Genomic DNA, 11,615 nt, shown 5'->3' on the forward strand with positions numbered 1-11,615 from the left:
CGGATTAAAGCAACTGGTTGATCACCAGTGGCATATCTATTATCTACCAACATGAGAGCAAATGTGCATTACTATCTCCTGTTTGTTAACAATCCCACAAAAGTGTTTTCTCTTCCTGAAACACAAAAACACATATTTCGAAAAATTCTTACCAAACAAAACATTAGCTGGAGACAGATATGGGTTTAGAATTTATAACGGTTGGGATTTGGAAAATTTTGGGCCCAAACTTGACCCATTGCTGTTACCAATACCAATCGTGGTCCACGGGGTCAAGTTGGGTTGGTGACGGGCGGAATCGACCCGACCACCAGCCCAACTCTGGTTTCCGGACCTTCTCTTATTGCGGTGCCAGCTTCAGTGAGGTGGTAGAGTCTGTCCTACGAGTAGGGAGCATGAAGGAGTGGAAATTGCCGCCGGTGGTGGCGCCGTTTGTCGTCCTTGTAGCTTTCTTAATATTTCCCGTTGATTGTGAATCGGACAGCGTCGGTGAATGGCAGATGCTCACCAAGCAAAACTTCTCTTCTCAGACCCGACTCCACCCTCATATCCTCCTCTTCGTTACTGTTCCCTGTATTTACTCCTCTCTTTTTCTCTCTCTCTCTCTCTCTCTCTCTCTCTACATGTATATATGCATATTTGATTTGGTCGTGTAGAATGGAATCTTGACATTTTAGTTGATGATTATAATGCTAGGGCTCTGTTTGTTTCGAGTTAAAATAGTCGTGGGATTTCTCTTTCTATTTTCTATAAGTTCTGTTTGTTTGAAAGAGACAAAATGAAGAATTATTTTGTGCATTTAGAGTGGAAAAGGAAATAAAGCATATTTTCTCGGAAATTGTTGAATTTATGGTGTGAAGAAACCTTCATGGCCAATTATCTATGCGGAAAAAAAAATCTAAAGGCATTATTTCTGACTGAAACGAATGAAGTCTTTAGATCAGAAGTGAATTCCTCAAGAATTGATGTTTGCAATCTTAGCCGTAACTGGGAAGTCTAAACCACTAATAACCGTTTCTTCGTTTTTGGTAATCAAATTTTGTTCAACTTAACTCATCTATGAAAAATGATAATGTCCATGTAGTTGAAATGTACTGCATGTTAAGTGTGGGATATATTGCTTTATGATGGTGCTTTATGAATATGAAGAGAGTAGGCATGCTCACCAAGCAAAACTCCTTGGTGACTTTTATGATTGCTGTTGTTGTTAGTATAATCATCATCATTATGAGCTAGCCTTTGATATTTTACTTTTAGGTTAAACCCAGTCATTTTGATGCGCAGGGTCTGGTGAGTTTCGATCTCTGATGAGAGAAGTAACACATCTGGTTTCTGATAGACAAGAGGAGTTTAGTTCGTTAAAGTTGATGTTTATGTATAGAAATATGGAGAAGATGCTGGCAGATGCTATTGGTGCTACTATGGAGGAAATAACAATTTTATATTACCACCATTCTATATCTTACAAATATCGAGGGAGATACCGGGCACAAAGTATATTATCATCAGTCTATCCCTATATGTCGCTGTTGCCTGAAGAGCTTCCCCTCAAAACCCTGCATAGTCCAGAGGACTTGAAGGCATTTCTTAGTTCAACTGACAAGGCTTTACTTCTTTTGGAATTTTGTGGATGGACTCCTAAATTGCTGGCCTATGAGAAGAACAATGGATCTGAAAATGATATTGGTGCGTGAGGTTTTGCAACCTTGGATAACTTTCATATATTCTCTTGAAACTATCTAATCATGCTTGCCTTGATTAAATATCTATCTAAGAAGTGATGTAAGTTAGTTTTCGAATTGAATTGACGTTGCAGACGACATCCTTGCTTGTTTCTAGGAATTTTGTACTGATTTTTGTCTTTTTTTTTTTTTAAAAAAATCAAAAATAAATCTAACCGTGATTTCTCATATTTAATTAACACCAGACTGAGAAAGACTCAAGTTTAATTCTCATTCAAAATTGATCATGTATGTATTTTTGAAGTTTTATATATATTTTGGGACTGTGAGTCGCTACTTTACCTTCTTTCTTTTTCCTCCTTTTAATGTTGTAGGCTTGGCCTAAGGGATTGCAGCTTTTAATTGAAGAAAGGTGTTTTACCATATAGTTTGATCATGTGGTTGAATATATTTATTTAAAAGAAATTCAATATTTCGATTTTTTTTTTTTGGCAAAAACAGTGAAATCAATTTAGCTGCTCTGTGTGAGTTTGTGTCCAGAGTTCCATTTGATGTTCGTTTTCATTCATTTTACTTCAATAAGCAACAATATCCTCTATTTTTCTAATCTGCTTTTCTTTGTATGATTTTTTTATTTTTTATTTTATTTTTTATCATAGACTTTAGCAATGATTTTGTCTATGTATTAGCCGAAACAGAAGTTTCGGTAAGATATAAAATGTCCCTATTTTCTACTATTTGGTTTTGCAGGGTTATTTAACTTATTTTGTCCCTTAATAATACTGACAATTTTTTTCTTTTCAGGGGATCTTCGTGGAATGAGCTTTAATGGAGAGACAAATAGATCACCGACACTTGAAGGGAAGAATAACCAGAAGGTGGCTGGTAGTTTCTAATTGCATATCATTACGTGACTGATTTTGAAGTAGAAATAAAAGAAAACTATTAGCAATAAATTTGTCACTTCTTGTTATTTGTTAATGGTTTTACCTATCAAAAAATAAATAAATTTGTCACTTCTTTTCCTTTTTCATATACAGGGGCTGAAAAATGGAAGTGTGGTATTGAAAATGGGTTCAGTGGAGTTCCTTGGCTTGGGGAATTTGGCACAGTAAATGGAAGTGCTACTTTCGAGGAGATTGAGAATGTGAGCTCTAATGTCGTATCATCCTGTACCTTACAAGAATTTCAGCAGTTTGATTCTTTCTTCTCAAATTTCATGATCATTGCAAGAGAGTTCTTTCTGCCCACTGAAAGGCATAGATTTGGTTTGGTCCTTGAGAGATCAATGCTCTCATCTCTTGGTCTTGATGATCCTGGTTCATGGTTGGCAATGCTTTCCATTGCTGGATGTCCCAGTTGTTCAAAGATTCTTGGAAAGGAGGATGACCTCAAGAATGTTTTACAGATGGATAATTCTGTTGTTATGGAGGTAATTTTAACCAGTTTGCTCTTCACTTGTCAGTTGATCTCTACAAGGTTTCTTTACATCACAATATCTTGTGCCAAAAATCGTGTGGCTAAAACCCTAACCCTTTTAGATGTATGGCTTTGCTGATTCAATGCAAATTGTGATCAGTAGGAGCTGGCCTGGCCCAATGGTTGCAGATTTTAGTTACTCATTAAAAGAAAAATTTAGAAGATCAAAAAATGCACATCATATTTTAGCTCGTCCATTGACACTTATGCGCCATCGGCTCCCTCTTTTTTACTGAGTTAGATAGTTAAGCTCTGACCATTTAGTATCTCATTTGTCTTTAAAATCTCTCTTTTCTTTTTTTTTTCTTTTTTTTTTACCCAGAAAAAAGAACTGACTTCTCTTATAATGTGTGCACTTGGCAACTTGGACTTGTATTATGGGACAGAGGGAGTATGGATTTTCTCATACACTTGCACTTACAAGACATATTTACATATACCTGATATGCCCATTTTATGTTACATCAGGGTATTTATAGTGTTATGCTTGTATCCTTAATCCCTGTTTCATAGTCCCACATCCATGCCAAGCATGTATTAGTGTCTTATTCCTCTTGCCTTAGGTAAATCCTAGCAGTGTATTGGAATTTGCGATTACTTTTCAAGAAAATAATTCTAACAGTGAATTTAATTGTACATTTCTTTATCCATTGCGATAACCATTTGTGCTAACCCTTTTTTTTTTTAGTTTGGTCTTGTCCATACATACTATAATTGTCCTCAATGAAATGAGTATAGGAACTTTTTTCCCAGGCGTCATCTTAATTATGTAAACAGTTTGGCCATATTATTTTTGGTTTAGTCTAAACAACCTTCAATTTCCATAGTGGATCAGAATATAATATTGCCAAAACTGTGTAACTGAGTAGATGGCAAAATCTAGCCATTAATTCCAGACAGAAGGAAATGCTTTTGCATACAGGGAGTGATGGACTACTTTCATTCTTGTTCTTTGTGAATATGGCTTTTACTGGATAACACAAATAATATGATTGAAATCACTTATTTGATTTTACTCTCTCTCTCTCTCTCTCTCTTATCATATTGCCTTTTGATTTGTCTGATTCAACATATCTTATATTGGTAGTTTTTGTATCGTAACCTCCGCTTGGTAAATTGCATCCCATGGTTTCTTTATAGCTAATATCATTACAGCCAAGATCTGTCTGTTTATGGGCCTTGATTTGTCGGGAACTTTTCTATTACTCATTTTAACGAGCTCTGATATAGTTTTACTTATCAAAAAAAAAAAAAAAAAGCAGCTTTGATATAGTTATGTACAATGCCAAATTTGACTTCCTTGCATGCTGATTGGTTTTTCAACAACCTGTTATGCTACTATCCATCTTTCTACACGTCTGTTCCTCTCTTTCTCTCTCTCTCTCTCTCTCTCTCTCTTAATTTGGGCTTTTATTTTCCCATAATTTGGTTGTTTCCTAGTAAGTTCTATGTTAGCATTTTTCATTTTTATATATGTCTCTTTTGATCATGTAGCTGGACGGTGATAAGCGTGATATGGGACCTGCTTTACCTGCAAATAAGCCGTCTATTCTTCTATTTGTGGATAGATCATCTGGGTTATCAGAAACTGGAGGAAATGGTAAGGAAGCTCTTGATTCTTTTAGAGAACTGGCGTTGCAGTATCATGTGTCAAATCAGATAGGTGAGCAGAAGAGGAACAAACCTGAGAAATCCTCGACCCAAGATTATCAAGCATCGGATAGTAAATTTAAACATCCTAGATTGAAACTATCTCCTACAGCTCGAAAGATTAAATTGAAGGAAAAGTTGTCTAATATCATGATTATAAATGATGATAAACATGTCACTTTGGATAAAATAGCTTCAAATCTAGAAGGCAGTTCCTTGCAGAAGATCTTGGCACACCTTTTACGGCAAAATGAAGAAGGTTCATTACACTCCCTTGCAAAGGAGTTAGGTTTCCAACTTTTATCTGATGACATTGACATCAAGTCGGCGAATACTTTGCCATCGCAGACAGTTCAGTCTAGTCAAGTTTCACCAGCAGTGCTTAAGGAAGGCCTTGTCTCAAATATTGTTGCTCTGGACAGAGACCAGTTACTACAAAGCGAAAGTTTATCTGCTCATACGCAGGAGGAAAATTCTATAATAACTAACGGTGAGCCCCCTTCTCAATATAATGAAGAGAAGGCAGCTTATATTGATACAAGTAGGCAGTTAATATCAGTTGAACCCCACGAATCTGTTACAGCTCTTGAAGAAGTCGCTACTGCTGAATATTTGGTGGTGGAAGAAAAAAGCTCTGAAGATGTTGTGGTGGAAGAGATAAGATCTGAAGATGTGGCGGCTCCACGAAAGATTTCTTCACAGGTGGACAACTTGGTGGAGCAACAACTTGACTTTCAAGGTTTTGAGGGTTCTTTCTTCTTTTCTGATGGCAACTACCGGTTACTTAGAGCTCTGACTGGTGGATCAAAGATTCCATCCTTGGTAATAATTGATCCCCTTTCACAGCAACATTATGTATTACCCCAGGAGTCAAATTTCAGCTACTCTTCACTTGCTGATTTTCTCCATGGGTTTCTTAATGGAAGTCTTCTTCCATATCAACAGTCAGAACCTGTTCTTCAAAGCCCTAGGGAGGCCACTCCCCCTCCATTTGTTAATGTGGATTTTCATGAGGTGGATTCTATTCCTCGAGTTACAACTCATACATTCTCTGAGCTGGTTCTTGGTTTTAATCAATCTGGCACCAAAAATGTGGTCCATACATGGAATAAGGATGTGTTGGTCCTCTTTAGCAATAATTGGTGCGGGTTTTGCCAGAGAATGGAACTGGTGGTTCGTGAAGTATATCGGGCTGTGAAGGGAAACATGATCGCTTTAAGGGGTGGATCAAGGAATGGGGAAAAAGTGTTTAGTGGTGGTAAGAGCTATAAAGTGTTAATTAAAATTGGCACTATTAATTTTTTTTTTTCTTCACGTTTCTCAAAAAGTAAATGCATCTTTTATTACTTCATATGGACAATTCAGCTTCAATAAACTATTTGGTGTTTTTTTTTTTTTTTTTTCCTCTTAAATTTAACTAATAGTCACATTACACTAGGCCAATAAAATTTCTTTATGAACTTTGAATCTACATAAACTGTTCCCCAAACACCTCAAATTTTAGGAATCGGAATCAGTTATTTGCTCAACATTTGGCAACATGCAAAATCCAAAAGGTTATTCTTGGGGATTCTTTGGTAAACTGCCTAGGGATTTTAGTTCTCCCCCACTTTTTTTTATATCAATAAATGATTGTTTATAAAAGAAAAATGCAAAATCCAAAAGGTATGCTCTCCTTTTCTATCAATCCAAGCACTGAAAGGAAAAGAAGTTTTGGCAATTCATTTTGTTAATATTGTTTTCTCTTTCTATCTTTCTTTCTCTCTTTCTTCATAATTTGATATTTAGAGTTTAGGTGTGTCCTAAGCATAGAGTAGCTACAGCAATCCATCTAGAAGAACTCATTCTGAGAATGTCCATCTATTTTCAGATTTGTTTTTTAATTAACAGCAAAATCATAAAATTTCTGGTTCTCTCTTAGTGGTGAATTGTTTCTTTTAGACTAAATAAATATTTTCTCTCATCCCTCATAAACCACATTTTCTACATTAGCTCTTCTTAGAGGAATAGACCGTGTTTTCTGAAAAAAAAACCCACATTATTTTTTTTTTCAGCCCAAAAAAAAAAAAAAAAAGTTTTGAATGAATTCTATGGTTGGGGTGGCTGGCCACGCTAACAGAACACTGGGGCTGGTCACACCACCCCTGAAGTCCCTCGGGGTATATACATACATATGGTGTGTATGTTGTGGATTCTTTGCATATATTTTCTCATTAACATTTTCCCTTAAATTATGAAATGGTAGAACAACTTAACTTCCTATAAATCTCATGTTTGATCAATTGTCTATTCATGTAGCAGACAACCCGAAGGATGCTTTGGTGAAGCTTCCGCTGATCTATTTGATGGACTGCACATTGAATGATTGCAGTTTGATATTAAAATCTATGGATCAGGTCTGTTTTTGGGATCCACATTTAATTTCTATATATTTTTCTTGTATCTTCAGTACTGTATGGAAGTAATGGTTTATGTGCCCTCTATTTTTTATAAACCAAAGCTTGTTACTTGATTAGCACGAACATTCAGTTTCTTTTTTGGCTAAGGGGATTCTGTGTTACTTTTTTTTTTCTTTTTTTAATCTCTCTCTCTCTCTCTCTCTCTCTCTCTCTCTTTGGTGTTGAATCTTTGCTTATGTTTGTTATGTTGCTTATATATATATGAAATGACCTGTTCATATAGATATATTTGACTCCCTTTCATGCTTCTGAAGGGCTAATGCATGCTAAAAGTTCTTTGTCACTGTTTTCCGACAAAATGTTTTCTCAGACTTGAAAAGGGGCAACAGTTGCATTCAGAATTTGTTAGTTCCTTCTCAGAATTATGACTTCCTTTGGGGTGGGGATTTTTTTAACCTGTGGAGCTTAATAACTTGATGTGTGTTATATGCATCTCTGTGTATAAACTATGTGTTCTTATATCTTAATGAATAGAGTAGAGATCTAGCATGGAAACTAAATTGAGAAGAAACTCCAGTATACATGCTGTTTACTAGAGAATCCCCTAAAAAATTATAATCTAAAATTTATGTAAACTCTATATATATATATATATATATACACATAACTCAGCAACAAATGAAATGAGAAGGGTCAGAGGTTCAGCTGTTGGACCGATTGCAGTTGGAATGTGATGTCAAAATCTATTTGCTTATCAAAAAAAAAAAAAAATCTATTTGCTAATAAAAAATTAAAATGTTCTATTGATTTAATCAAAGATGAAATGTAAGATTAGAATAATCTCTAGCCTGATGTTGGGGGTGTTGTAAAATGGTCATAAGGTTTGGGGTCTAAGTTGTAGTATCCTCTGGACTTGATAATTTTCTTTTAACTTGATTGAAAGAAATATGCTTATAGTTTTCATATATGACCATACCAGATAACTAAAGAAACATGTACATAATTCCATATATGACCGATCATACACAAATAACATAGCCAAATGTAAAGACTTTGAACAACTAGTGATATGTCAAGGATTTAACTTCTCCCACTTCCACCAGCCAGGTCAATGACCGGTTCAGTTCACCAGTGCTCTGGTTTGACCAATTGGTCAAACAAATTAAACAAAGCGGGCTCTGACCAAATGTGAGTTAAGGGGGTAAAGTAAATTGGAACTGAGGTCAGTTGACAGTTCAAATGGTCCAACTGCCTGGTTCTGTCCAGTCTTAAAACGTTGCTGAAACCTATTGGAAGTGCTTGACATATATTTTGTTGAGGTTCCTGCCAATATTGGTGGAATATTAGGAAAATGATGGATTTTACTAAGCTTCTGAAGTAGAAAAAAATTGCATTTTATTTAAGCTGGGGCCTTTCGTATGTGACTGAGCAGTTGCTTAAATTTTTCTTTAAAATTTCATGTTTTTACTCAAATATATTGTTTAGTAATTTATTTCTTGTCCATAGTCGTTTGAAATGTGGTGTAATATTTGTACACATGTAATGTGTAGATGATTAGGATTTCTGTACATGCTTATCGTTTTATTTGCGGTCTTTTGATGTCTTGCAATTGTGCAGAGTGAAGTTTATCCTGCTCTGATGTTATTTCCAGCAGAAAAGAAGAATGTTGTCCTCTATGATGGAGATATGGCAGTAGCTGATATTATCAAGTTCATATCTCATCATGGAAGCAATTCTCATCATCTTATCAGTGATATGGGTAATCTTTCGTAGGGTTACAATTATATGACACACTATTGAGACTTACAAACCATGCGAAGGAAACTGGTTAACTTTGATAACTTACATGTTGCCTATATTGGGGTGTTGTTCATGTTTCTGCTCCATAACCCTTCCCGGCTTCCCCCCTTGATCTTCTCTAAAGTCATGTTTTTTTGTTATTGCATTGTCAAAAGAAATATCTCCATCTTCTCGTGTAAATCTGTCATTATGCTTTTTAATTGGTACATTATCTTAAAGCCTTGCTGTTATGAGCTTCTTTCTTTCTTCCTTTCTTTATTTATTTTTTTTATTTTTTTATTTTTTTTTCACAATAATATACCACTGGGGTGGTGTATTCCTTGCACATTGAGAAAGGTAAACCCATACTAGATGCTGATACCTGTGTGACACACCTTGCAAAATGCAGCATGGATGTAGAAAGAGTTTTTGTTATTACAATGTGGAGATTAATTGAATACTTGATGCCCCAATTTGTGGGACAAAATTTTTTTTTTATCTGCATATTTTAATCTAGTGCTGATTGGCCATGCGTGTTGGTCCTTGAGATTGAAAGTACTTCTATGTAATAAAACAAACTTGTAATATGGCTAATGATCTTACATTTTAATAACCAAACCAACAAAATAGTTTACAGAAGTTACTATAAAAATATATATATATATATATATATATATATATATATATATATATAGTTTACAGAAGTTTCTTGATGAACTTGCTGGATTTAAAATTCATAAATACATGGCAGGAGAGCATATTGAGTTTGTGCTTGGGGAAATCCATTTTGAAACTTCGTTGTTTCATTGTTCGTCTCTTTTGACTACATGTTTTTTTTTAAAGTCTCTGTTTATTGCACTTACTAGTCAGTCGTTCTGTAGTTTTTCACCTCCTACCTCATAGAACTCTGCTGGTTTTTGTAGGAATTCTATGGAGTGTTGCTGAAAAAGGAGGGAGGAGTCGGAATGTATTTAAGGATGCATCACCAACTGAAATTCATGATGAAATTTCAGATGCTGAGGACAAATTCCATGAAGTCCTATTAAAAGACAGGACACCAAAAGAAGTCTTCGAATACAATCAAATCAAATCTGACACATCAAAAAAATTGCATGAAACGGCTCCTCATGTGGTGGTTGGTTCTGTCCTAATTGCTACTGAAAAACTTCTCAGCATACAACCATTTGATAAGTCACTAGTTCTCATTGTGAAGGCCGACCAAATTACTGGATTTCAAGGTCTAATTATCAACAAGCATATCAGATGGGACTCTCTGCGTGAACTGGAAGAAGGGTTAGAAATGCTAAAAGAGGCACCTCTGTCCTTTGGGGGGCCACTTATAGAACACGGAAATCCGCTGGTCTCGTTAACTCGAAGAGCTACTAAATATCGGTATCCTGAAGTCCTACCAGGTGTTTACTTTGTTGATCAAGTAGCCACAATTCGCCGAATTGAGGAGTTCAAGACAGACAACCGATCCATTGCTGACTACTGGTTTTTCTTGGGCTACTCCAGTTGGGGTTGGGAGCAGCTGTTTGATGAGATTGCTGAAGGAGCTTGGGGTGTAAGCGATGATGCTATGGGAAATTTAGATTGGCCATGAAGTTAACTATTTAGCAGCTGGATTATCAGTTCAAATATAGAGCTTTTGGGTAACTCAAGCCGGAACTTTAAAGCAGCAGAAAACCACTGAGGTATGAATAGAGAGAAGAGCTTAGCCCTAGCATACCATTTGATACGTGTAATGTGATGTTCCATTGATTTAGTTTTTGTGCACGATAATTGTAAATGTGAGACTGTATGCATTGTTGCTGCTAAAAGAAAGTCCGAGTCTTGGTTCACCTGGCTGTAACTTCTAAGAAAATCTGCCATTCTCAAAAGGGTTATTGTTTTGCAATTGATTAATGCTACTTATCATACCCATTTTACATTGGCTGACATAGCGTGTTTTAAGTGGCTTTCTTAGACTCTTTGCAAATTTTGGGTGAGTTTGATATGTGTTTTAAATCATATCTCTGTTGTTGCATTCATTTACTTCTCTGGTTTGTTATCTGAGAATGAGATTGCTTAATCGATGACAACATTCTATCTATACAAGGAAAATTGCCCAATGCACTAGTCATTGAAGATTGATTTACATTAAGGGTGCCCGATTATGTGTGTATCCATATATTTGGTGGTAAAGTAAAAGAGAATTTGTATGTCTGGAATTTTTACCAAACTTTCGAATGTGTCTTTCGAAAAAAATAATAGTTTAAATTATGATGGAGTACATGTTAGAAATTACATATATAACTATGGATAATCCAAAATTGCAAGAATACATCTTTCCTTTTCATTAGAGTATTTAACCAAAATTAATACATTAATAATAAACATTTGTATTTACGAACTTCAATCATACTTATAATTTGAAGTTTCCAATAACAATTGGAGTTTTCTGCACTTACTTATAAGGCGAAGTTTTGCTTAGTACATAATTAATATTAGTAGGAAATCCCTAATGAAATTAAATAATAACTCTTAACCCTTATGAACAAGGATTCCTAATTATTAACCAAAAAAAAAATCTTAATTTAAAAAAATATTTTTTAATTCTTATAAATAAGAATAAGAATTCATAAAA

General features: G+C 35.2%; 1 protein-coding gene across 2 annotated transcripts; it reads left to right on the top strand.

Moving 5' to 3' along the window:
* The first annotated feature begins 358 nt into the window (after positions 1 to 358).
* On the top strand, positions 359 to 10,925 carry LOC132176961 (uncharacterized). 2 transcript variants are annotated; one of them, XM_059589127.1, is made up of 8 exons: positions 359 to 573; positions 1,285 to 1,686; positions 2,487 to 2,567; positions 2,723 to 3,114; positions 4,656 to 6,069; positions 7,110 to 7,207; positions 8,828 to 8,969; positions 9,913 to 10,925. In XM_059589127.1, the coding sequence occupies exons 1-8, from the start codon at positions 396 to 398 to the stop codon at positions 10,590 to 10,592; spliced, it is 3,387 nt and encodes a 1,128-aa protein (XP_059445110.1). In that variant the 5' UTR covers positions 359 to 395; the 3' UTR covers positions 10,593 to 10,925. The 2 variants fall into 2 exon arrangements, with proteins under 2 accessions (XP_059445110.1, XP_059445111.1); XM_059589128.1 differs by having other exon boundaries at positions 7,113 to 7,207.
* The last annotated feature ends 690 nt before the right edge of the window (positions 10,926 to 11,615 follow it).

The sequence above is a fragment of the Corylus avellana genome, chromosome ca4 (assembly GCF_901000735.1).
Source record: "Corylus avellana chromosome ca4, CavTom2PMs-1.0".
In the NCBI taxonomy this organism is placed as follows: domain Eukaryota; kingdom Viridiplantae; phylum Streptophyta; class Magnoliopsida; order Fagales; family Betulaceae; genus Corylus; species Corylus avellana.

What these genes read in the sequence shown, in the direction of transcription:
- LOC132176961 (XM_059589127.1), top strand. Translation starts at nt 396, where the DNA reads ATGAAGGAGTGGAAATTGCCGCCGGTGGTGGCGCCGTTTGTCGTCCTT. An exon ending in CCTCTTCGTTACTGTTCCCT is followed by an intron (nt 574 to 1,284) that starts GTATTTACTCCT and finishes TTTGATGCGCAG; the next exon opens with GGTCTGGTGAGTTTCGATCT. An exon ending in TATTAAAATCTATGGATCAG is followed by an intron (nt 7,208 to 8,827) that starts GTCTGTTTTTGG and finishes GCAATTGTGCAG; the next exon opens with AGTGAAGTTTATCCTGCTCT.